Source organism: Colletotrichum truncatum, assembly GCF_014235925.2.
Source record: "Colletotrichum truncatum strain CMES1059 chromosome Unknown Contig_0005, whole genome shotgun sequence".
Classification (NCBI taxonomy): Eukaryota; Fungi; Ascomycota; class Sordariomycetes; order Glomerellales; family Glomerellaceae; genus Colletotrichum; species Colletotrichum truncatum.
This window is the reverse complement of record NW_027222402.1, coordinates 4,059,445-4,085,050: the sequence shown is the minus strand read 5'-3', so window position 1 is coordinate 4,085,050 and position 25,606 is coordinate 4,059,445. Positions and strand designations below refer to the sequence as shown.

General features: G+C 45.8%; 8 protein-coding genes across 8 annotated transcripts; 5 read left to right on the top strand and 3 right to left on the bottom strand.

Annotated features, from left to right (window-relative positions):
• Positions 1–2,576: 2,576 nt before the first annotated feature.
• CTRU02_209182 (beta-lactamase) lies at positions 2,577–4,508 on the top strand (the record flags this gene model as incomplete). Its single annotated transcript, XM_036732744.1, has 1 exon — positions 2,577–4,508. The coding sequence occupies one exon, from the start codon at positions 2,577–2,579 to the stop codon at positions 4,506–4,508; it is 1,932 nt and encodes a 643-aa protein (XP_036575487.1).
• A 3,012-nt stretch (positions 4,509–7,520) lies between these two features.
• On the top strand, positions 7,521–9,201 carry CTRU02_209181 (MFS sugar transporter; the record flags this gene model as incomplete). The annotated part of the gene is made up of 4 exons (XM_036732745.1): positions 7,521–8,113; positions 8,172–8,421; positions 8,473–8,871; positions 8,923–9,201. The coding sequence occupies 4 exons, from the start codon at positions 7,521–7,523 to the stop codon at positions 9,199–9,201; spliced, it is 1,521 nt and encodes a 506-aa protein (XP_036575488.1).
• A 117-nt stretch (positions 9,202–9,318) lies between these two features.
• CTRU02_209180 (arylamine n-acetyltransferase 1) lies at positions 9,319–10,260 on the bottom strand (the record flags this gene model as incomplete). The annotated part of the gene is made up of 2 exons (XM_036732746.1): positions 9,319–9,883; positions 9,932–10,260. 2 exons carry the CDS (start codon positions 10,258–10,260, stop codon positions 9,319–9,321), a joined length of 894 nt encoding a protein of 297 aa, XP_036575489.1.
• A 1,065-nt stretch (positions 10,261–11,325) lies between these two features.
• CTRU02_209179 (serine endopeptidase) lies at positions 11,326–11,681 on the top strand (the record flags this gene model as incomplete). The annotated part of the gene is made up of 2 exons (XM_036732747.1): positions 11,326–11,412; positions 11,472–11,681. The coding sequence occupies 2 exons, from the start codon at positions 11,326–11,328 to the stop codon at positions 11,679–11,681; spliced, it is 297 nt and encodes a 98-aa protein (XP_036575490.1).
• A 342-nt stretch (positions 11,682–12,023) lies between these two features.
• On the top strand, positions 12,024–14,023 carry CTRU02_209178 (uncharacterized protein; the record flags this gene model as incomplete). Its single annotated transcript, XM_036732748.1, has 3 exons — positions 12,024–12,204; positions 12,264–13,141; positions 13,190–14,023. The coding sequence occupies 3 exons, from the start codon at positions 12,024–12,026 to the stop codon at positions 14,021–14,023; spliced, it is 1,893 nt and encodes a 630-aa protein (XP_036575491.1).
• A 353-nt stretch (positions 14,024–14,376) lies between these two features.
• CTRU02_209177 (uncharacterized protein) lies at positions 14,377–15,065 on the bottom strand (the record flags this gene model as incomplete). The annotated part of the gene is made up of 2 exons (XM_070205218.1): positions 14,377–14,933; positions 15,005–15,065. 2 exons carry the CDS (start codon positions 15,063–15,065, stop codon positions 14,377–14,379), a joined length of 618 nt encoding a protein of 205 aa, XP_070061293.1.
• Positions 15,066–18,576: 3,511 nt separating this feature from the next.
• CTRU02_209176 (endo-beta-xylanase) lies at positions 18,577–19,470 on the top strand (the record flags this gene model as incomplete). The annotated part of the gene is made up of 4 exons (XM_036732750.1): positions 18,577–18,833; positions 18,890–18,932; positions 19,049–19,252; positions 19,309–19,470. 4 exons carry the CDS (start codon positions 18,577–18,579, stop codon positions 19,468–19,470), a joined length of 666 nt encoding a protein of 221 aa, XP_036575493.1.
• Positions 19,471–22,400: 2,930 nt separating this feature from the next.
• On the bottom strand, positions 22,401–24,433 carry CTRU02_209175 (putative alpha methylacyl-CoA racemase; the record flags this gene model as incomplete). The annotated part of the gene is made up of 6 exons (XM_036732751.2): positions 22,401–22,769; positions 22,827–22,905; positions 22,962–23,044; positions 23,104–23,837; positions 23,901–24,103; positions 24,162–24,433. 6 exons carry the CDS (start codon positions 24,431–24,433, stop codon positions 22,401–22,403), a joined length of 1,740 nt encoding a protein of 579 aa, XP_036575494.2.
• Positions 24,434–25,606: the final 1,173 nt, after the last annotated feature.

The following is a 25,606-nucleotide window of genomic DNA, read 5'->3' as shown; positions in this document are numbered from 1 at the left end:
GGTTGTTTACGAGATAGGTTATACCGTAATTATCTATTACTATGCTATTTAATAGTAAGTATAGACCTAGGAATAAGGTTAAGAAGATCCTAGGGGTTAGGTCTTCTCTCTTTATAGTTTCTATAAGAAGTAAGGGATCGATATTAACTATATTAATTAATCTAGGATAATTCGGCTAGTCTTAGTCGCTTTACTTACTGCTTTCGCCTCGTAGCCCTCCTCGGGTATATCGGCTATTCGCGCGGAGCTATCCCTTTCTTATAAGAATAGCCCGAAGGTTACTCTAGGGGTTAGAATCGAGTTAGTCTCTTATTAAGGTTACTTCCTTTTCTAAGAAGGATACGTATTTAAGTATTATTCTCCCTTTTACTATAAGTTCTACCTTCGCGCATTTCGCTATAGGCTACTTATAGGTTTCGTTATAAAGGCATAACTTATTTCCTTTCTACTTATTCGGTATAGCTTTATTCGATTTATTATTTGTTATATCCTCTACGGAGTAACCCCCTAATATAGTATAGATTCCGGTGGTTTTGTTCCGACTTTTCTTATAAAGGTTATCTTTATAAAGCAGGTCTGCGAGAATTTCTCTATATTTACCTAGGCTATAAATCTTCTCTCCGGAGCGTTCTCGTATAATAATCTACGTAAGCTCTAAAGTCGCCTAAGTCGGTATAAATCTTTATCTTACTACTCTAAGGAACGCCTTTATAGCTAGACTTCCCTATACTTCGGGTATCTAGTATTCTATTCTACGAAGGTAAGCTTTATACTATTTTATAAGCTATACGGCTAGAGAAATGCTTATATTCGCTTTTGATAGTATAGCGTTATGTTGGAACGGTAGGTAGGAATCTCGTAGATAGTACGATATCCTTATAACAGGGTATTAGAGTAAGGGAACTTGTACTTATGAAGTAGGGCTTTAATAGTAAAGAATGTATAGGCTTATATTGAAGCTGAGTTGGTTGAGGAACTAATAGCTAGCTAAGGGAGAGAATTAGGCTAGTTATATAGTAGTATAACGTCGCCTATAATAGCTAATATAGGAAGCTATAAGCTAGGTTTAGTATACGTAAGTATATACGTCAACTAGCTTATAAAGCAGCTTATAAATCAGACTAGAATCTTCTTTAACTAAATAGACTTTTAGATAAGGTTAAAGAGAGTATTCCATAGGGATCTGAATATCATATGTTTAAACTAGCAAGCAGCCATTCTTAGCTAGTTACTTTTGTAAGTCCTACTAAGTCTTAGATAAGACTAAATAGGATAAATAAGTAAAATAGAAGTATAATATACTTATACTTCTAACACGTTATATTCTTCTCGTATAGTTATTAACATACTTATCTCGTTTGGGGTATATTTATGTTTAAGAATAGTAATTAAGTTCTAAAGGTTAATTTTATTCGTCTTAAAGAGTTCTATATAGGCTAATACTAATAGCGCTTAGTTAACTATAGCAAAGACCTAAGAGTTAATAAGTTTATATACTCTTTCTTATTTCGTAAGGCTTCCTTGTTATGCTACTTAGTATCTTAGCTAAGCAGCATACTTATCGAAAATCCCTAGTATCTGCTTTATTACTAGGTTTAGAAGAGATAGCCGTTCTCTTAATAGTACTTAGGAGACGATATCGTCCTAAGTATTCGTTTTAAAGGCTTTATAGCGTACGGTCTAGGTTTTAAGTTGTTTCTTATAGTCTTTTTATAGTTAATAGTTCTACTTCTTAATAAAGACTTTAGGCGTAGGGAGTTCTTCTAGTTTTAGAATTTTATTTAAACCTTTTTTGTCTAGATTAATATATTTCTAAACGTCTTTCGCTTAGGCAAGATACTAAAGCATGCTATATTATTATAGCTAGTTACGTCTACTTATAAGCTTAACCGTCGTATCTAAAGACACTTTCGATAAGTACTTAGTCGTTATAGTTCGTTCCTTAGTAAAGCTAGAAATCGGTTTCGTTCTTTCCTCTACTTTACATAATAGTCAGGGTTTGTCTTAGGTTAAAGCTAGGCTTATAATTATAGTAAAGTAAAGTACTAAACGTAAGTATATATTTAAAATAGTAGATTAAGTAGCTTGTCTTCTCCTAACTATACTATGGAACGATATCGTACCTAAATATGTTTTGTAGGCGAAGCGGAATAAAGATATTCCGGTCATTCCATTTCGGGATTATCCTTATAGGCGATATGTAGGTCACGTGATGGTGAGGCTGCGCACTTCGCCTCGAAGGCATCACGACACTATTTATTAATTAAGCGACGATCTTCAATCCCGTTAACAGGCCTTCTCTCAACTCCGCACGTCATTGGCAGTGCAACGTGATATTTAAGTTTAATGAAGTGTAATGCTTCATTTTTGTGCAACTGCGAGAACTATTTTCAGACTCTGTAGGCATTTTCAGTTCATCGAGAAGTAGACACCTAGACTCTCTAAGTGCTAAAAAACAGCTTCATTAAAAATGGAACAAGTGCCAGTCCATAGCTTTGCAGTAGGCCACACCGCTCGTCCCAAGCCATTTGCGTACACAAACTTTGCTAGCCTTTGGGCTGCTGTCTCTCGTTATGATGCACTTTCATTCAGTTCTCAGCCTATTGAGCTTATGCTTACTATGCGCCTCCTCTCTCGCAGCCCCTGAGGCACGACAGCTTGCTGCACAACCGGCTGATGTACAAACCTACTTCGATCTCGATGGCCCTGCAAACGAAATAAAGGTGGAAGAACTCAAGAAGTCTGGCTACCGCATAATCTCACTCAGTTCTTACGGAACCCCTCCCCACCACAGATATGCCACAGTCTGGGTAAAGCGGGAGGGTAGCCCATTCATTACAATTTTTGGCGCGGACGCAATAACGTACAGTAGATGGATGGAGGCATGGCGATATAGAGGCTATGTCTCGACACATATTTCCGTCACTGGGCCTGCTGAGAGCGCCGTCTATGCTGGAGTAATGGAGAAGACGAATGTCGGCAGATGGAGGCAAAGCTGTGACTTGACAGATCCAGAAGCCTTTCATACAGGACGCAACCTTCGAATGATCCTTAAGGATCTCAGCACCTATGGTACGCCCACGGATCGCCGCTACTGCGTTATTGTTCACGAGAACATCGGCAATGAGATGGAGTCCATCTTCTATGTCACAAATGGGCCGTCAGGGTTTACCGACATCTACGACTCTGAGCTGACCAAGACCTTCTGGCGGCCGGCGCACCTTTTCGTATCCGATGACCATGTCATTGCCCCTCATTTTAGAGGCGACTCGGTGGGCGAGTGGGTAGCAAAAACCAATCTGGATGCAAAACAACTAGCTGCCGAGATTGAATCACAAAAAAGCCAAGGTCGTCTTTACCCGATTCATCTCGAGGGGGGAGGGGCTGGAAACGACGTCAAGTTTTCAGTCATCTTTGCCGAAAACGACATCCCTGAGGCCCGTAAATGGACCGTGACCGGCAACGGAGGCCTCGAGCCGAAGACCACTGAGAAGCTAGACTCTATTATGAAGGGCTGGATGCAAAAGAATGGTGTACGCCAGGCCCAAGTTGCCGCCGCCATCGAGGGCGAGATCATCACAGAGCGTGGCTATACGTGGGCAGAGAGTAATCGTGCCATTGTCCAGCCGGATGATGTTTTCCTCATGGCTAGTATCAGTAAAATGTTTGCCCATGCTGCTGCTTACAACCTGATCCAGGCTGGGAAACTGGACTACTCGACACGCGTCCTCCCTCTCCTAGGTTATAACCAGCCTAAAGATCCCCGAGCCCTCGACATTACAATCAACCATCTTCTCACGCATTCCACGGGCTCTGATCGTGACATATCTGGTGATACTGGCTTCCTATTTCGAAATGCTTCTGAATTGTTGTATAACGGCGAGCGTCCTGCAAACCTCCGCGACATGATAGAGTACCAACTTACGAAAGAGCTCGACTTTAATCCTGGAGAGAGGTTCTCTTATACTAACTACGGCTTCATGCTCTTAAGTTATGTTGTGAGTAACATCACCGAAAAGCCGTACTTTGAGTTTTTGAAGGAGAACATCTTTGGGGGGCTGGACATTCGCGTCTATGAGACGGACGCGAAGAAGCATGTTGGTGATCGCATCACTCAAGACACTCAACTTACAGGACTCTCCGGCCTAAACCCAAAGTCGTCTCAGAATGTGTCCATGGTTTTCGGCGGCGACGGCGCCATCAAGGAGGAGTGTGACGGAACATTTTCGCTCGCAGCGAGTGCGAGCAGCATCGCGAAGTTCATTGGCAGCCATGCCGTTTGGGGTACTGGAGGGCGGGCAGTAGGGAAACGCCAAGGAACGCTGCCAGGAGCGAGAGCCTTTGTCGCGTCAGAACCGAATGGTATTGACTGGGTTGTAATCACCAACACACGAGACTTTGTCACCCCTCAAGAGGTATTGGACCTGAGGTTCAAGATGTTGGCGCCCTTGTTTGGAACGTCGGATTCCTGTTTCTCTTGGCTTCGCAGGTTGTGTTCCGCCTCTTGAATCTGATATAATTTTACGGCATAATGCGGATCAAAGTAAGAGATTCTGAACCCGAGTTACTAGAAATAGAATCCATGGAATGTTGTCTTGGCCCCCACAACGTCCCTTCGTCCCTTCTCTGATCCAAAGAACAGCTCGAGTATAATATCACATCTACCTGGTAGCGTACGAGCTCCGGACGTTGGTGCAGCTTTTGATTCAGAGATAGCCTCCTGAAAGGCTTGAGAGCCTGTCATGAGATTGTATGAGCTGGTGTTAGAACTCCATAGAATTGATTCTGGACATAATCAATAATAGCTAATTATCTTATATCCCCATCTAGATATTCGATGTTTCCGAATCATGGCTCGCCGTGGTTGATGTGTGAATTTACGCCAAGCCGTATACTTCTTTGGTGAAAACGCCATGGAAAGTAATTGTCACATCGACGTAGAAGGGAATATTTAGTAGGAGAGTAACTCAAGTGATTATCTCCAGATTACCCCTAATCTGCGGTCGAAACAGCGTGTATGTTTCTACTGGCGGCAGCGATGGCTTCGTATGAATGTCTTGTTCGACCATGAACCGATCGCTTAGCCGTTGATGGGCTTATAAGCCTTCTGGCTTCCAAGGGCTGCAACGGCATAGCTCAGTATGGGCATTCCGAAGAGCCAAACAGGACGTAACGCTGAGAAATCAATACTCCTGCAACAGAAGCTAAGTGGTACATACATCGTTCCTGGCAGGTTTGCAGCCTGTCACCTCGGAATGAATGGGCTCGAATTACTCGTTCGGGCATTTCTCAGGCGTGAGAGCCACAGCTGCAGAGGCCTTGTGTATACCTGTAGTGGCAGTCAGGCCAGGCATGAGTGCCATGTATCTCTCATTGGCAGCTATACTATTCCACATGATGCTTCCATCTCCATATCGAGAATGATGAAGTTCGGGCGATAATCACGATGCAGGACAAGGAGTTGAGCCAACCCAATAACCCGCTTTGCAATAAGACAGGCATCGCGAGGATTGCTGCCATTGATGTGACAGATTGACCCGAAAATTAAGCATTCGATATCCCCAAGGGAGTGAACGAGCTCCATATTGGTTATGGCACAGGAGGCGACATCAAGAAGACCTTTCAACACGTAGCGGTCGGACTACCAATATCTAGTTGATGGACATTATTTGTGAGCATATGAAGTTTCTGAGACCGTTGGCGAGATACAATAGAGTCTTGGAAAGAAGCACTGGGCGGCTTGAAGGGCCAGGCAGTCAATACAGATAGCATTGATGCAGACCGCATGTTACCGCAGAAGAGATCTCAATAGGGTAACCTGAAGAACTAAAGAAAGGCAAAAGTGCCTCCAGGCGAGGTTATCAATTTTGGCAATTTGTTCGGATGGCAGAGCGGAATGAAACATTTGACGGAGGCCATGGGGTTGAGCGTCGTTTGTTGATGGAGTTTGGCTTCGGATGACGTCTTCTTGCAAATGAATACCTTCGTCGACTATTTGTCCCATTAGTGAACCGTGTAGTTTAAGGGACAATAATGATGTAACATAACGCAGTCGAAGACTCTTGTGCTAGTATAACACAAAGTATTTATATACTCGGATTTGGGTAAAGGCTCTGTAGACGGTTGAGCGACCACTTGAACATCTGATTGAGTTCATTGCCACCTTTGCGATTCAGGCGTCGGACGCCATGTCCCTGGAGTCCAACGAGAAGTGGCTTTCACTATTCTCTTGGGCATCTTCTCGATTTATATGATCTTTTCTTCCTTCTCTTGATGCTTGCCAAGGCATGCTGGTCAATATTCGCACCGTCGTAATCTTGGGTTTAACATGCGGCTTCTCGTCGTTTGCGGTCTCCGCAGACCTCATGGGATAATGAAGCGAATGGGCACCGTACCTTTCGTCTTTTGCCTAGACGATGATGATTAGCATGAGTCTTGAAGTTGGTCTGTTAAAGTCACTCTCCCAGCAACTGGTGGTGCCTTTTCAAATCTTCCTCCTTTGTCGTATAGCGTTGTCGCCGTTTTGGGACCAATAGTGTGGAGTTTCTGATATTGGAAAGATTGATTGTAAATGTATTTGAATAGAAGCTATCTAGAGAACGCGTAAGTTGTCAAACAAGCAAAGATCTCTTAAGCTGATGGTCATGTTTGCTGCTGGGCTCTGTACGCTTTGGGAGAGGAAGGGGGCGATGCAAAAGCTAACGCGAAGTCATGTTTTCATGCAGACCTTATTGCTATCCCTGGCCGTTTGTCGGCACCCGATCCGAACCTTGGAGTCAGATTTGATGTCTAGTGAAAGTGGAACCCTGGAAATGCCGGCCGTGTTGTTCAGATGCCGGCTTCCAATAAATGACGCGCCTTGCGTTGATGATCCCTGTCTATGAACGGCATACTCTTTCGATGACCACTCGCAAGAAATCCCAATGTCAACCCGAAGCTGAGCTCAGCAAAGTCATGATCACTCCACAGCTTTCTTCGTTCGGATTGGCGCTGTTGTCCTTGATGAACTCCTGATGAATGCTTGATCCACAACGTCTTGCATCCAGGGGGCCCTCAGATCGGGTGACATTCCGGCTAACGAATCCCGTTAGGAAAGTATCGACGTCACGTCGCTCGCTGAAAGTCATTTTGGCTTCCAGCTTGTATAACAAGATAATCTAATTTGTCAGGTGGCCTGGCTCTAGCAAGGTTCCGTCCAAGAAGCGAAGTCTGCGGCTCTTGGCTATTTGCGTCACCGTTGCGGGCTAAGCAGGGCACCAAGACCCGTACCCAGAGCCGCGCGAACCAGAATCGTTTCCGGGATATCGGCTCACCGAAGCGACCGAATTTATGGAGATGGAGCACCGCCCCACTGCACATGGTTGCTATGCTTCCCCGGATCGACATTGGAGTATAAGAGGCCATGGCAATGTTTGAAGATGTTAGATATTCAGAAGGCGAAGTTCAAGCTCTCGAGCTCAGCGTTAAATTCTCCTACTTGAGATATCAAGGGGTTTTTTCTTTTTTTTTTCCATACAAAAATGGCGCTTCTTTCACCCAAAGTTTACCAGTGGCTGGTGGGAGTCTTTGCATCGTTGGGTGCTTTTCTCTTCGGCTACGATCTCGGTGTTATTGCGGCGGTTGTGATATCGAATACCTTTATAGATGCCTTTGATCCCAGCACGTCGACCGAAGGACTGGTCGTCTCAATGTTTACGGCCGGCGCCTTCTTCAGTGCTGGAGCGGCCGGTCCTCTCGGAGACCGTATCGGCCGACGAGGCACAATCGTTACTGGCGCGCTATTCTTCTTGCTAGGTGGAGGTCTCCAGACAGGCGCCAACGATATCCATATGATGTGGTCTGGTCGATTCATATCCGGAATCGGTGTGGGAGCACTCTGCATGATCGTCCCTCTCTACCAGGCAGAGTTAGCTCACCCGAGCATTCGTGGAACGGTTACAGCCTTGCAGCAACTCATGATCGGTATTGGAGCATTCGTCGCCACGTGGGTTGGCTGGGGTTGTTATACCAACCTCACCACCACGAGCGCTCAGTGGCGTATTCCCTTGGCCATACAGAATGTCCCTGCCTTGCTTTTGGCTCTGTTGACATTCTTATTCCCGGAAAGCCCTAGGTAAGTACATATGCACCGCAGGTATGATAAATGATGCTAAGGCTGACTCTTCACGTAGATGGCTCGGAGATAAGGGAAGGGATGAAGAAATGCTAAAGACCCTGGCTCGTCTGCACGCCAACCACAACGTCGAGGACCCTTTCGTCAGATCCGAGTACGAACAAATCAAGGCCGCCATCTCTTACGAGCACCACAATGAGGCGAAGTCTTACATGGAGCTCTTCCGCTCGAAGAGTTCCTTTCGACGCTTGTTTCTCTGCTGCGCTGTTCAGGCATCAGTTCAGATGACTGGAGTTTCAGCAATTCAGGTATGCATTCGCGATTGCAATTGACGGGCTCCTTTCTAACTCAACCCGCAGTACTACTCTCCCCGTATCTTTCAACAAATTGGAATCGCGGCCGAAGACACACTGAAATACCAAGGAATTAGCAACGGTCTCGCTATTCTTGCCCAAATCTTTGCGATGGTTCTGGTTGACAAAACCGGCCGCCGATGGCCTCTCATCGGGGGCAACATTTTCAACTCCGTGACGTTCATTATTGCTGCAGTCTTGCTGGCCAAGTTCCCACCCGGTGTGTCCAACAACCTCAGCGCTCAGTGGGGTTTCATCGTCGTTACTTGGCTCTACAACTTTAGTTTCAGCTCAACTTGCGGACCTTTGTCATGGATCATCTGTGCAGAAGTGTTTGATACAAGAACTCGTGCCAAGGGCGTCAGTATCACAACTATGGTATCGTTTGCATTCAACACCATGATTGTAAGTTGAAGTCTTCATGCTCTGTGTATCAAACTTTCTAACACATCACAGGGTCAAGTCACTCCCGAAGCCATGGACTCTGTGGGCTATCGCTTTTACATCTTGTTCGTCGTGTGTAACATCACTAATGCGGTGTTCTTCTGGGCCTTCCTCCCCGAAACCGCCCGCCGACCTTTGGAGGAGATGAACGAGCTTTTCAGCAGCGATAGTTGGTTTATTGCAGGCAAGACGAGCAGGAGGCACGGTGCAGAGGACCTGGAGAACAGGCTCCAGGAGAAGGAGGGTGAAGCTGATGAAGGCACTCATAGTGAGACCGTCCATGCGAAGTAGAGCGTTAATTGACTTTTCAGCCCGTGTGGCTGGTGCCAAGATGTGTCCGTCGCTATGTGTGTTAATTTGCATCAGGATAATCGTTTCAATATCCGAAGTCGGGGTGAATAAATCTCCTCAATTTCCCACCAACTCGGTCGGAAGTCCCTTGATGGCTTTCTGCTCCTCCGGTCTAAGCTTGACGTAGAAATATTTATCCAGAGCTGCCACACGCTCCGCCTCGTTCTTTAGCGTCTCGAGAAGTTCGAGTTGGTCGCCAATCTTGCGCTTGACTTCATCCTTGTGCAGAACAATCGTTCCAATCGCTTTCCGCGTCTCAGGGTCCAGAATCGTCCTCATTGCCAAAACCGTCTTGACAAAGTAGCTCGTCGGTCTGCTCATAGTAGCCAAGTTCATGACCTCAAAGTCCTCTGGGAAGAACTCTAGCTCAGTAAAGCAATTCCGCTGCCTAAACGGGCCGTCGGCGCTATCAGTGGAATAATACACCCACATCCGCTGGTTGGGATCCGTGTGCTGATCTAATTGCTCATAGACCAGCTTGCCTCGCAGAGGGGCGATGGTGGTAAACTCATGACCGCCACTCTTCTTCATCAGCACCGGAATCATAGCTGCGCCTTTACCGAAGCCAACGTCTACCATGTAGCGCTGTCCTTCAATAGTGATGAGGTTGAGCATATGTGACCTGCAAAGTATGAGTGATCATTCGAGAATCAGGACCGCCTGAACGTACCATCCTCCAAAGCGCTCGTCTCCTTTAATTCGCCCGCCAACGCTGAGGACGGTGTAACCGAGACTCTTCAGGACAGCGCCGAACAACGCGTTCATCTCCATGCAGTAGCCGCCATGGCTCTCGATCACAACCTTGCGGAAGAGGTCTTGCAGATCCAGCGAGATCTGTCGGTGTTTCGAGTAGTGCAATGTCAAGCTCTCAAAGGGAACTCTCGCGAGATGATGAGCTTGGAGCTCTGTGAGCAGCTGCAGCGCATCCGACGCATGCTTCTCGCGAGGGTAGTTGATGTGATTGAAGTACTGGTCGAGCTGCTCCTCGCTGTAAAACATGATGGGCGATTGACTATGGGTAAAAAGTGGAGGGGATACTTTCGACGATGCGTGATAGGGACAGAGCCTGTATAAGTAATCGAGGCTTACAAATCTGCTTTGCTACGCTCTGAAGACTTTCACGACGCACGGGTGAGGTTTTTCGTGCGGCAATGTCTTTCGCGCCTTTCGAGTAATAATGTCCACTTATGACGTGGCGCTACTGTCGGCGCGGAATATTAACCCAGACTGGCCTACAGTACAAAAAGTTGTACCGTTCCGAAAATTTTAGAATTGGTCATTGATTGCTGCGCGAGCAACTCTTAGGTATATCTCCCAGGGTGAGGTAGCACCAGTACTGCATCGCTGCAGATGAAAGTTGCTATTTGGTGTTTACACTGGCTTTAGGTTAAAAACTGCAAGATAAAACGGTCCCTACATCAATTAGGATTAACGGTGCATGCATTCCATCCTTTAAGCTTAACTAGCTTTAAACAGGAATAAAGCGAACGGGGGATTTGCGCTTAGTCAATTAAACGGCGCTTGGTAGGCCTATCTGCTCATAAATGACTCAGTAGATGCGGGAGAGCTCGCATTTGCTGGCAAGATGGAATCTGCTTGTGCAAGTAATTCTAATTTTTGGCGTCCGTAAGCTGCTAAAACTCTAAGCAGCCCAAATTTACGATACTTTTTCATCATCTGACAATATAAGACGAACGAAAGGTACGCAGTAGGGATGGCAGAATCGAGGAAAGTTAATGTGCCATCATAGGCTTGTCATTGCAACGTTATTCACAGTTAATAGGCACCTACTGATTCATGTGTATTCCTAAGCTCTTCTTGGCAACAAATGAAGAAAAACCTGTCTTGATGAGTGCGAATTTGCTAGACTTATTGCCATTTAGACAAGTCTACATTATCCGTAACTGTGTTTAACTGCAATCCCAGTTAGGCAGGTGATGAATGTACCGCACGTGTTAATACGTAATCCCTCCGCTGCCCCCAAAAAACACGCAACTTCATCAGAACACCATACATGCGACCCCTGATTATCGTATTGGGCCGTGAGTACCAGCCTCGAGACCAATGCAGCTTTTCATTTTCGCATTGCTCGCACAATTCACAATAGGCGTCATGGGTGAGAAGTTCATCGTCGAGTTTGGCAGCAGCAAGGTAGATTTATCCATGCCCGTATGACCGCCATTCGCCGTCGCCTAACGATCACGTTCCAGGATGAAGACAGAGAAGAATTGATCAGCAAATTAACTGCTGACGGAAAGACGACAATCGTCAAACGTTTCGATCATGTAATTCTCTCCGGTGTTGTAATTGAGACAGGCAACCACAATCTCGACACGCTTCGAATGCTTCCGAATGTGGGAAATGTGTGGTCATCAAGGAACGAGGGTCTCCTGTCACAGCTCAGTGACTCAAGATCGTAATTGAATGGCCTCGGAAGATGTTTGGCTTGGCTCAGGGCTCGTTCAAGGTCACCTACCTCCAATCTGTGATTTTAGCCAGGTCCCCTGTGCAGATTCCGATGCTGTGCCGCGGGATGAATTGGCCTCAGTGCAGGGATATGACTGACCAATAGGAGGATATGGGCTGTTGGTACGCTCGACTACACCCAAAGGTATTGAATAGCTATAAGTACGAACACAATAGATTGATCTTTCAGTGTTGAATATGATAGAAAGTATCAATTTTCCATTAATTAAACTTTACACTCAGTTATTGTGCTATCTCGTCGCTACTTGTCTCTGAAATTGAGCAACTAATGCAACATGAACCGAAACGAAATCGCTGAACTGCCCTTCTTGGACAGTTCCGGACCACCGATATATAAAGCCGGATTACTAGACCTACCGCTGGAATGTTTACGTCACATTTTCGCCATGGTTGTCAAATACGACGAGAACTCTGAGACTAATTTAAGAGACGCTGTTTCACTTTTGCGAGTTTCTAGTGCGTTATATCGATGTTTGTAACAAGATGGAAGATGGGCAAAAACTAACAATGATCAGAAATTTTCGAGGCTGAAATAATGCGAGCAATCTCAGTTACTAAACTGTTACGGAGAATGCGTAAGAACCCGGAAGTTGCCATTCTCCGTGTATATGCCCGAAGGACTCTGGTTTCCCAAAGCTGCAGATCAATCCCCGAAGGATTTGCATCATCCTTTCTCGCTCGATACATTATATTTCGACCACAGGAATACCTACCATGGGATGCGAATCTGGTTACTGTTATCAACTCAATTGTTGATGCTGCCATAAGAAAGGATGACCTGGATATGGACGTAAAGCAGAGATTTCGTTATACACGCGACATCTGTCGACATGCCATCAGTCCTCAGCCATCGTCAGACTCCCCAATAAGCGAAAACGGAATGTGGGTACTTTTTGAGCCTTACTTGCAGTCAATGCTCTTCCCGCACAAACAGGCTGTTATTCAGGAATCTCTCGAAAGCCTCATTCTTCCAGCCAAGATATATCTCAAGGATCCTGGCGTAGATAATATGATCTTCTCTCTAGTCTTATCAAAAGGACCCAAAGCGCTCTCCACTTTTCGATCTACTACTCCCACCTCTCCTGAAAACAATGCCGAAAAGCCTCAAAAGCTGGCTAGAAGAAAGCCACTCTTGGGCTCACTTCTGGACGCTGCCATCCGGAGCGGGAATAAAAATTTGGCTGCTTTCTTAATAAAGTACGAGGTCGATATCTCGCGCGAGAAGCCACCCACGGTAGTCGGAGTAAAGGTAACAAAAAGAAAACGATATTACGACCAGTACTTCTACCGGCTTGCTGTCGAATGCAAAGACATAGAGACGCTCACAGATCTTTTGGAGAGTTCCGATACCGAGGAGTTACTGCCAACACACTTCTTCCAGTTACTAATGAGGGCAATCTGTTCTCTCCAGCCACAGGCGGTTCGGCTAGTCCTCAATAAGGCACCGCCTTCAGCAGAGCTCGAACTACCCGGTCCGCGGTGGATGTATTTCAGACCCCGACTGAACATGTTAGAATATGGTTTAGAAGAGGCTATGGTTCATCGACACGTGGAGATATTTGGACTTCTTTTGGAGTCTCCTCTTGCCCAATCACAGGCTCGCCATCTTCGTCTGTGGGAAAGGTTGTGGGGTTCGCCATGGTCCTCAGAGAAGATGAGCCACGTGGGAGGAAAATCGCCTATTGAGATTGCAGCCGAGCGAGGAGACGAGGCGGAAATTCGCTCCCTTCTTTCCGCAGGCGCCAGCCCACACGGTCTGAAGCCCCAACTTGCTGCATGCCCTTGCGACACATCGAGCTCGACCCAGCTGAGAGATTTGATGCCCATGATAGCTGCGGCGAAAAACTGGCAAGCTGTCGCTGCTCGCCTTTTAGTCGAGGGAGGATTCGAGTGCTATGACATACACTGGCTACTCATCATTGGCACAGTCATTACAAGCAGAAGTGAACCCGGAACTTCTGGTCTCTCGCGGCCGTTTGGTGGTGCAGATACATCCCAAGATTACCAACGCGCCCTTGAAAGACGAGACGTTGCGTTTTGGCAGAAGATGCTGGACGAGAAAATCATTGGCTTGCAGCACGTCTACCGCAATTGTCCACGTTGCGAAGACAGATTCGATTCGCTGTCGCGCCATAACTGGAGCATTCACGTTGCCAAGGACTTCGTCCGCAACCACTTGCGAATAGTTCCCGATGGAACGTTTAGGCCCTATCGCCATAGAGATTGGAAGAACGTGGAGGCTGGTCATACATGTGTGCGGGTTGGATTAGATTAAGAGACTTGGTATGAACAAGACTGTGTAAAATTGTGCTATCGAAATCGATTTCTGCAAATCGCCTTGTCGAGTGTCAATTTGCAACCCACCGATTGGGACAACGACAAATGGTTTCCACAAACAGCTTGTAAAGTGAAGGTGTGGATGGTGCTTATTGAACGCACGTTGATATGTCAGTGATGAAAGAGATCGCCGAATGTATGTAGGGGGTTCATGTCCAAAAATTCATTACACATTTCATGTCTGGCCTACCATGAGGCCACAAGCCTTTATTCATGAGGTCATATCCACTAAGTACACCTCCGTTCCAGTGCCCCCAACCCAACAAACAACGAACAACAAGAAGAGGCTCACTAGATCAGATGAGCAATATCGGAGACGAATCGCTTGTTAGCCTTCTTCGCCGCAACACCACACTGGCCAGCGATAGCAGTGGTCTTGCCATTGACAGCACACTGGCCGTTGGCATTGCAAGAGCCAGCACCTTTGCCATCTGTGCATGCCAGACCCGAGAACTCTGCCTGAGACTTGCCCTTGCCCTTTCCAGCATTAGCATTGTTGTTATCGGCGTTGTTGTTATTGTTGTTATTGTTGTTGTTCTTCTTCGCATCGTTATTGTTCTTTTTCGCGGCGTTATTGTTATTGTTGTTCTTTTTCGCAGCATCATTGTTGTTCTTTTCGGCGGCCGCGTTATTGTTCTTGTTCTTCTTTGCATTGGCAGCTCCATTGTTTTTCTTCTTCGTAGCAGCAGCATTCGCAGCGGCCCCCTGCGCTTGAGCACCAGCTGCCTTTGCCTTCTTATTCTTCTTCTTCTTTCCTCGGGCCTCAAGGTGGCTAGCTTCGTTGGCCAGGAAATCCTCAGCACGAACTTCGACAGGAAGAGAAACGTCGCTGGCTTGAATGGTGGGGGCTATTGCGGATCGTTAGCGACAAGAAACAAACAAGAAACGCCCAGAGAAGGGGTTGCTGATTGGGACATACCAGAAACAACATTGCCAGCCAAAAGGCCTAGGGCAAGGAAAGCAGCAGTGGAGAACTTCATATTGACTGATATTTGATGACTTGGACAGACTAATGAAAGCAGGCTATGATGAAATTGACCCCAGGTCAAATCGAATGAAAAATCAATCAAAAAGAGCCGCGCACAGCACGGAAAGAATGTAATGGCTAGAAGACGAAGGAAATTACCAGATAGACGCTCGTAGGAGGAATGAAAAGAAAAAAAAGGCCCGCAAACGTCAACAGTCTTCTCCGGCCTTTATATCAACTAAGCCGTTGCTTATTTGACAGCCATTGCTGTCACACCCTGAAACTCCGGATGGCGGCGTCACCTGAGCATCAGCACTGTTCAATACCACAAACCCTACTAAGGATGACTTTTTGTGACTCGAGATGACAGCCCTGGAGCCTCATCCTGCAACCAGGGCCTGTTCAGATGCCTGATCATCCCGTCACATCATTAGCTCAAACGAGGCTTAATGTCATACGGACAGGGATGGGCCTGGACAAGATGCTCACACGAAGCTCGGTTATGTCGGACTAACGTCCCACACCCACTTCTGGGCACCCCCCACATTTGGGCACCCCATTTACACCAAAAACGCCGTTTTTCGAAATTCTATATTAAACTAAATACTTTACTTATTAAAGAGAATAAATATATGTTAAATAGATTAAGACTTAATTATAATACTTAAGTAGCTATATACTAGTATTATTGATAATAAGTATTATAAATTCAAGGTTTAACATTTATAATACTAATTTACCTAGCCTATATCTTAATATATAAAATAGGTAGAGATATTTAACTAATATGATTAGAATTTTTAAGTAAGATATAGTAGATTTATATATTCTTATACTTAGTAAAAAATTCTTTAAGCTTAGAATAATATTTTAAAATTTCCCTTAAGAAAAGTTTCTATTATAGAATTTTAACCCTTAATTATACTATATTTACTAAAGTAATACTTTTAAATCTCTTTTAGATATAATTATATACTTTTAATAAGTATAAATATTAATTTCCTAGATTTTTTAAATAAGTATATATAAGCGAAAATATATTTTTCTAATGTTAAGGAATACTAGTAAGTTACTAGTATCTACTAACATTTTAAAGCTTTTAGTTTTAAACTTCTATATTATAACTATTATTATATTTAAACCTTTATAAAAAATTAGATGGCTATAATTATACTTAACATAGTTTATATATATTTTCTTTTCTTAGTAAGTATAGTAGTTAGTTTAATATAGAATTTCGAAAAACGGCGTTTTTGGTGTAAATGGGGTGCCCAAATGTGGGGGGTGCCCAGAAGTGGGTGTGGGACGTTAATAGGCCAATCCTGCCACAAAAACTGCCCGCATCGCTGTTTCAAGCTTTAAAGTTAATGCAGCCATCTTTCGCAATTGGGCGGCGAACAGTCCAAATCTCCCCCCGGTCCCGGGCGCTCAAGCCCTTTTCTAACATCACAACCCCCCTCCACCTTTCAGTTTTGCTGCGCGTGATTCGAGGGACGACCGGCCCTCTCGACAGAAGGGGATCCACAGGGATTTTGTTGGAACCGCCTTTTAAGCTTGGTACCGCCCTTATTGGAACATTCATGCTTGTTTTGGGAACCAAGGATCAGGAAGCGAAGCTCCTCAAACACGCCAAGTTCTAGATGTAGAGGCTTGTTTGTGTCGAGAATGAACAAAAATATGGGCTTCCCCAGATCCTGTCGATTATTCTCCGGCTCTTGGCATGCCCGAACCAGCTACCGCAAATGTAGGTAACGGAGCCGCCGGCCACCGAGCTGCCTTCGCCCTGGACCAATTAGTCATTGAATGACTCGAAGATCATTGGCGTGTGTTTAGGAGACGAGAATATCAGAAACGCGTGGCCGGATAAACGAATCATACATCTAAAACTGCTTTCCTTTCTTGGTAACGACTTTCCTTCATTCTGCTCCACGGCCATTCACCAAAGACGATCGCCCCAAGCCGACATACCGAGATGACATTAATGGCCTCTAAACAGCTCATAACGACCATCTTTTTGTTTTTGAGTCTCGGCCGTAGTCGAACCGGATCGTCGGCTGCAGAGTCAGAGCCATGTCCATGAGCCAAGTGTCACCACTACGCACAGCTTTCAGTGGTTTTCACAACCGAGCTTTCCACATCCCTGTCCCTAATCACAGCCTGACTGGTGCCTGTATCAAGTTCGCGGAAGCTTTTGCCGCGCACTAGTATGATAAGGAACCCGCGTACTATCTTAAGATGATGAGATCAGCTGAACGACTGCGGAATGGCACCGATTGTATGGTTTTGCTATTCTATTGTTGGCAAAACCTAAGCTCGGCTTCATCCTCTTAATAGCATAGTTTTGAAAATTACAATGATGAACCAGACATGCTGTGACCTTTGCGTCTTGTTTTTCGTTCTCTCCAGAAACAGCAGCGAGGCGAAAGAAACGCGATATTGCTTTCAAATGACCATTTTTGTTGCCATTATATCAGGCCGGTAATACCGAAGTCCTTCGAACTGAGCTACACAAAAACCTTTTTGGAGCTTGAATTTGACTTGCAGACCTGAGTAACCGAATCAACTGGCGTCTTTCCTAGCTTCCGGAATTGGCACAGCCGTTGGTGGGGTCCAAACATGGTTGCATCTTACCAAGAATAACCCTGAGACACTATGGCGCACCGATAATTTCTCCAGGATTGTTATAATATGGAATGGCACATTCTAGCAGACCCCAGAATGTCCAGGTTGACTGCTCCAGTTGTAGGGCGTCGCAGATTAAATCATGTTTAGCCAGTAGCAATTACAGAAGATCATTCGCCCAGTACCTTTACCTGTAGGTACTTTTCGAAAGGATTACCTTGATGTTGCTCTACAATTTGCCTAAACTTGCACGATTGTTTTGATTCGACTGCCCAGTGCCTTTCGATAGAGTTCACTTTGGTTTGAGATTGTTAATTTAGTATCAAGAGTTTTCACGTCATTCCCTCATTCTGTACGATGCACTCGTGCTTGGAATCCTAGTATTCACCTCTGCCTCCGAAATGATGCCCATGAGCACTAGTCCAGGTTTGTGGCTTTTCCAGGTTCGGAAGTTGGTTCACGGGTTAAACGGCACTTTTGGATTTTGCCGCTGCAGGGGCGGCATGGCATGCCGATCATCGTCAACAATTGCCGAATGGTTCAACAGCCCTCTACCCCAGACTCTGGCGGCCATCTAGCCATGACATTGAATTTAGCCGGAGATGCATTTCCATGAGAAATCATGTCCAAGAATCCAGTAAGACTTACCAAAATGCCACTGACGCGCGGCAAACAAGGCGTGACCGCAGCTAGTGTGGATTTATCCAGAGATGCTGGACAAGATCACAACGGAAACATGGAAGGGCAACACGAACCCTCTTGCTTTTAGCCTGACCCCGCGCGGACAAGAGGTCGGTAATAGGAGGTGAAGATATAAAATGTCAATAAATTTTCACAATCTATGAATATGGTGCCGTCCAAAGCAGCCTTTCTGAACTATCTGTTGAACTAACGATCTCACCATGGTCTCATTCACGAACTTCTTCGTCGCTCTCACTGCTGTTGCCGGAGTCTTCGCCAGCCCTACTGCCGAGCTCACTAAACGCCAGTCAACTCCGAGCTCGACAGGCTTCCACAACGGGTACTATTACTCTTGGTGGACTGACGGTGGTTCTCAAGTCACCTACACCAACGGCGCTGGTGGTTCCTACAGCGTGAACTGGGGCGGTGGCGGAGGCAATTTTGTAGGTGGCAAGGGCTGGAACCCCGGTGGTCCCAAGTAAGACTATCAAATATGAAAGCTGGAAGATTATCTCTAATGCTTTGACTCCGCAGGACCATCCAATATTCGGGTACCTACAACCCCAACGGAAACAGCGTAAGCCATCTCTTAACTCATTGAAAAGATTCTTCTGCCTCCTGAGTATAAGTGCAACGTCAAGGCAAAAGACTTCATCGGGCACTTGAGACAATCCGATTGACCAGAGCTTATAGTATCTTGCTGTCTACGGTTGGACCAAGAACCCATTGATTGAGTACTACATCGTTGAAAACTACGGCACCTACAACCCTGCTTCTCAGGCCGAGAGGAAGGGTTCTGTTACCAGCGACGGCGGAACTTACGACATCTATGTGAGCACGCGCTACAATCAACCTAGCATCGAAGGCACTGCCACCTTCAGACAGTTCTGGTCCATTGTAAGCTCGAGTCCTCCTGCATCACTTTTATAACATGAACTAAGTGTCTCTACTAGCGAACTCAGAAGCGCACCGGGGGTACTGTGACTACTGGCAACCACTTTGCGGCTTGGGCACAGGTCGGCCTCACTCTTGGAACCCATAACTATATGATTGTGGCCACCGAGGGATACTTCAGCAGCGGTTCCGCCTCGATCACAGTCAACAGCCCTCCCTGAGCCAACAAGGAGATATCAAAGGTTCCTCTGCACTACACATATGCTAAATAGGACAATCAGGGTTGAGAATAGTGCCAGCCAAGGCCTGCTGGATCTCAAGAACGGCTTACTCCTCTTGCCTTGCTTGGCTGTTCTTTTGCAACGCAAACTCACGATGAGAATGTATTCATTAGAATCAATATAAATCCATTCTTCCGTGTTGCAACCGTAGTATGTATCTCGTTACTAAAGACTGTTGAGCCCAGAAAGTGGAGTGATGTGACTTGTTCGTTACCAATTGGCGCGGGCGACGGTAACGTGGCCGCCTGCATACCGAAATCCCTAAAATAGCAAACAATATGATTCTGCAATCATGGCAAGTTCCCCTGCAAAAAAGTATAACCTGACACACTAGATGTAACTGACCAAGGGGAAAAGATGGCGTTCATCATGCCAAAGTAAGTTTTAGCGTCAAGTTCGGATGATAAGGGCCTATGCTTTGAGCAATATTCCCTAGCTTGATGGTGTGTACTAGTAGGGCACTCGTTAGTTGAGATGAGGGGAGTGAATATTTACAGCCTTAATATTCTGCCGATATCCGTGGTTTCTACAGGAGCCATAACGGTCATTACATCAGTGGTTTCAACTTTTCCAGCCCGGCAAATGATCTGTTTACGACCAAATGAGCAATTATTCAGTCTCCCCCGCTTCCCCATCCGGATATCAGGTTTCAGGAAACCGTGCACTTTTTGTTAAGTACCGTAGAGTAGGTATCTGACGGATAGTTCTACGAGCCCTAGAGTTTGACTGCATCACCGTATCCGATCTTGGTCCACATGTTCTTTTGCGGGAAAATCGGAAGAGGCCGAGGAAAATCAGGGATATTTTCTCCATGGCCACTCAACCGATATTTAGTAACCAGGAAGCTGTAGTTCAGTTTCGGCAGGGATGCTGGGACTGGAAACGCGAGCACTAAAAGGTCCTTGGAATTTCACTGTAACGCGACAACCCCGGGTTTATCCGAGAAGAAAATGGATATGGTTGTATAATTTCGCCATACTTCTGGGCTTTGCGGCTTTCGCGGAGGCCTAGGGGCCCGATAAGCTCATTAAGAGCTCTGTTTATGCAAGGATCAATGCCTATTTTGAATGCGAATACACTCAAGGGCAGTTAGACACAGAGTTTGGTAATTGATCGTTGGAGCCCAGCGTCAAATCTAAGTTAGCCAAATCACAGCGCTGGTATAAGGCCAAATGTTTTATGAGCTCTGATTCCAAATACAGTAATACTGGAGCGGCAAGCTGAATACAATGAGTAATATCACGGAAGAAGCTTCATTCAATTTCGAAGGCAAACCCGAGAAAAGTTTGATTACTTTCGAGCTGGAAAGGTGACATGCAGTAATATCCATTTAGAAAGAATTTTCATCTTGGTAATACGTCACCATTACTATTCTATCAGGCATGAAAGAACTCATCAAGATTTCCAAGGGATTTCACCAGCAGGCAAGCCGAATATGATGCTTCACATTGCCAATAGTGAGTATCTGCATATGGCCCAAAGCAAACAAGCACATATAAAGGAATTTAGTGCTTAATGAGACCATCCAACACGACGAAAAGTTGTTGCGATAACTGTAGGCACCGTCGCCTCTTCGCATGGCGGTTTCGGCGGGTTCCCTGTCGTGCCGTTTGCTACAGGTCTAATATTGGCCATTTATACAGGGATGTATTTTGGCAGTCAGGGCACCTGAGTCGTCAATACCTGCCTGTCTGGGGTTTGATTCAGCAGCCCCTGGACCCGGACACAACCGTGATCTGGCCCCCTGGGTCAGTCATGGCTGATGATCATTGCCGTTCATTGCCATTCAGGGAGAACAAAACAGCCTGGCAATGTTGCTTGATGTGCGAATCAGTTTATGCCAAGACTAGGACAATTGATGGCAACAAGGATTTGCTGATCTGGTTGATCACCTAAACTTGTATTATGCAGGCAGCACTTCCTTTCAAGCGTGACCACAAATGTCTCAGCCGTTGCTTGTTAAGGTTATGTTACGCCAAGCTGGACGGACGCGGGTTTTTCTACCGAAGCTTAACAGCACAAACATTGTCATGACTGGACTAACCTAGAAACCTACCTACAAAGCAGATTTAGGCAGAAGAAAAAAAGGAATAAAAAGAAGTGAAGAAGAAAAGCTGAAGAGCTAGTCTTTTGGAACAGCGCATATTGTTGTTTCAAGTATTTCCATGCTGGATAATGCCAAGAATCGCACGATGTGGCAGGAGCAGTATGGCCCGATCGTTGATTGGAATCCATCTCCTTGATCATTTCGACGCATCTATACAGCTTTCAAGTAAAACCCTGCTTCAACCCATAACTGGACGTCCATAACTCAGAAGAAATAAGAGGAACGTGATGATCCTTTTATGTAGCCGCATTTACTTCGACTGCGGGTTAGAAATGACAAGATTTGTTTTCGTCAGAATAATATTATTGTATGCTATTTTCTTACCCAATGTGTCATTTTTGTCAACATATATAGAAAGTTTAGATTCGTATAGTCGCTACATCTGAAATTGCTTAAGAAAGGGTTTCGAGTTTACTGATGCTTCAACTATTGTACGAATCAAAAGATTTCATAGTAGACTAAGTTCTTTGTCGCGGGAAAGCAGGGTTAGACACGATATGTTCTGCGCTGTTTCGTAACTCTTATGCTGCTATCAGAGCCCGAAGTACTCATCGAACCATTAGTTCCCTATGTTGGATAGTAAATAGAACGGCATAACAGCTCGGGCTCATCTTGAGCTGCTGCTCAAAGCTTGAATATCAAGTACTGACGTGAACACGTCAAGATTTAATAATATCTAAGCTTAGTGACCTTTTCTCTTTTTATTCCCATTGACAGGGGCTGTTGGCTTTGACCTAAGATACAAAAGCTGACCTCGAGAATTTTAGTTATCTTGCTGTACAGTCTCAACGCTGAGGTCTTTCGGCCATCTAGGGTAGTCTACCCCGTTACCCCGTGTACCCACGTGGTATCCTAACTGTACGCTCTGGTCGTTGAATTGAGCAATTGGCTTCACCTGGACAAAAGTAGTGTCCATATTTTTGGCATGGCGAGCTTCGAAGAAATCCGGGTTGAATAGCGTGGCGGCATCGTGTTCCTTCAACAACTTCATCATCGACGGCAGTAAATGGAGCATAGAATGGTACTTGCGGAAGACTGGCGAACCATGCCTTTGCCAGACCTCATTCCAAACATCATCCGGGTACATACCACAGGAGCGGACTAGCCACCCTGAGTAGTAATTTAGTGCCACCTGTTAGGAGACGGGTTGTTAGTTGTAACCCATATCTTTGTGGTGAAAATTACTTACGTCGATGCCATAACTGCCACCTTGCTCGGCTCGTTTCACAAGAGCGTCAAGAACAGCAGCACTTCCACAGACTCCAGTACTGTGATGGATTGTCAGTAAAGAACCATGAGGTTGAGCATTTACACATGTACTGACCAATAGTCTGAGTTAGGGAAAACCGGAGTCACTGCCTCATCATGGCCCATCGCCTTACCGTAGCCAATCGATACACCACAGCACTAAACATGAGCCATAGTGTCAGAAGGCTCGTTAACACCTTGAAGGAGGGAAAACTTACGATATCACTGATCTGCTGCCATCCGCTCCGGTGGCTCCATGGCCCATGCCACCCGTAGCAGTTCTCTCGGACATGAATTATGCCGCGGGATCGGTCTCTGACAAGGTCGAAGATAGCTTGGCGGCCGAGACCGTGACGTTCCATCACACCAGGTCTGTAGCCATCCACGACTACATCCGCTTCTCGAATCAACTCCCGCAGCTTTTCCTGGTCCTCCGGATTCTTGATGTTCAAGTGACAATTCCATTTACCCCAATTCAGATCCTGATGGACGGCTGAGAGATCGGTGATGTTGGGCGACGTGACTCGCATGACGCTCGCATCCAACTCTGCCAAGCCACGCGTCACAGCAGGGCCGGCAATAACACGTGTCAAGTCAACAACTTTCAGACCTGCAAGAGGCCTTATCGAGGATGACTCTGTAGCCTGTGATTGAACTTCAGGCCACCATCCAGGCGGCTGGCTAGACCGAGTATCCTTTGATAGTTCGTAAAGGCCGACTTTAGCACATTGCTGTCCCTGCTCAGTTGCGAAGTACTCGTCTGTCGTATATGCAATCGAGCCTGCTTGGCGATATTGCTCGTTCATGAGCTCGTCCAAAGCAGCTGAGTCTAGCTGAGAGACAACGTTTTGGAATCTCTGGACTACAGCATCATAACTATCGTCATCATCACCCTCCATCGGGAGCCCAAGTGCTGTCAGAGTCGGCTCAGGGTTCATACTACCTGTTTTATTCAAAAAAGTAAGTTATGGCATTGGTGGCTTTCACCGTACAAGGCTGTATCTCAAGGACCTACCGTGCACATGGTAAAAGCGATTGTCACGCGTCTTGTAAATATTCGTTGCCAGACTTCTATGCAATCTGCCAAGCGCTCGGTGCTTGTCTTCATTCGGAAAGAGGCTCTGGATTTCCGGAGACATAGGGTCGATAGGAACACGCTTCCCGTCCTTTAAGAACGATGCAACCAAAGGCGACATGAAGAACAATGTGGCATGGTCTCTGAGAACAAAAATAAGCACCGAGAAATAAGGAGGCAACCGACATCAGAGGCACCCACGTGTTGATTGTAACTTCTGACGGCGTCTGTTGATATTTTTTGGACAATAGCTGCATCAGAAGAAGTGCTTCGTAAGCCTTCAATGCGGAGATGCTCTCCGCAAACCGCCAGTTAATGGACACGCTCGGTTTGGCCGACCCTTCGAAACGGATTCGCTTGCTTAAAGATCGCAGCTCTGGCGTCAGCGGGCCTACTAAGGGGTTCTCCAAGATACCATCTTGAAAAACTCTAGCCGCCTCTTGGGGCACAGAATAGCTACCGGCAGAGCTCATTGCTGTAGATGTGGCGTGGGAGTGTAATACCGCCGCAAGTGATTACGTGGCAGATGGGTGGCATGATCTGTTCCGGACTTGGGGTAATGGCTCTTTTATAATCACCGGCTGAAAGAGGGGTCCAAAGTCGCGGCAATTATATTGAATGGGTCTTCTGAGCGATGCTGACCTAGGTTGGATCAGCGGTCAAAGAGCGGATGAGAAGAGTAAAAGTGGAACAGCGTTGTAGAAAATTACACAATCATCAGTAGCTAACGGTCAAATTTATTTTATGAAAAAAATCCTTCCGAGAATGCCTCAGATACTATGGCAGCAATGCTGATGGGACTGGCCTAAACCCGGCAATCACCACTCCGAGCAGAGTTGTGCAGGGTATGTTTGCCGTAGTGGAGAGTCAGGGATCCTAGCACTCCGGATTTCGGGAGTTCTAGTTCGTCGATGCCGTGGTTCTAACCCAAATAGAGCATCGCTGCTGACAACGGTACGCCACTCCTCACGTCAAGGTCAAGGAGATAAGTTTATGAGAAACGTCATGGCGCTTGCGATTAAAATGACAGAACCGCACCATTGCCTAACGCCAAATGTTGCGGGCTATTGGTTTGGAGCGGATCTCGACCACATTCCGAACTTCCAGAACGGCTCCTAGTATCATTTCAACCCGAACTCAAGTGAAATACTCTAGAGAACACTTCCTTTTACTAACAGACAAATAAGAGAGATGGGAAGGGTAGCCAAATGTGTTGGAAGCAAAACACTGACTGACCTGTGTCGCCTCAAACTGAAATTCGTTTCTAGTTGACGAACGCTGCGAAGTTACAGGCGAATAAGAGGCGTTAACTAAATTTGAAACTCGGGAAAGAAACTCGAATGACTTCTACCAAATCTAAATGCGCCCTGTCTCTTTTGTTGTTAGTGCTGTTCCTTCAGCTTATACTCCAAGAAGATGGGCTCAGCGCGCAACAACTTTGCGATTTTGTAGGCAAAAGTTTCTATAGACTGGCTTGACTGTTCATGGATACAAACGTTGAACTTCCAAGTTATTAATCACCAACACAATTTGCATCTGATAAGAGATAGAGATTGGCTATTTTCTCGATAGGATTATTTTATGTACAAGTTTGTTGGAAGAATTCTTTTTAATTAAACCAATTGAAGAAATAACAGTTTCTAATA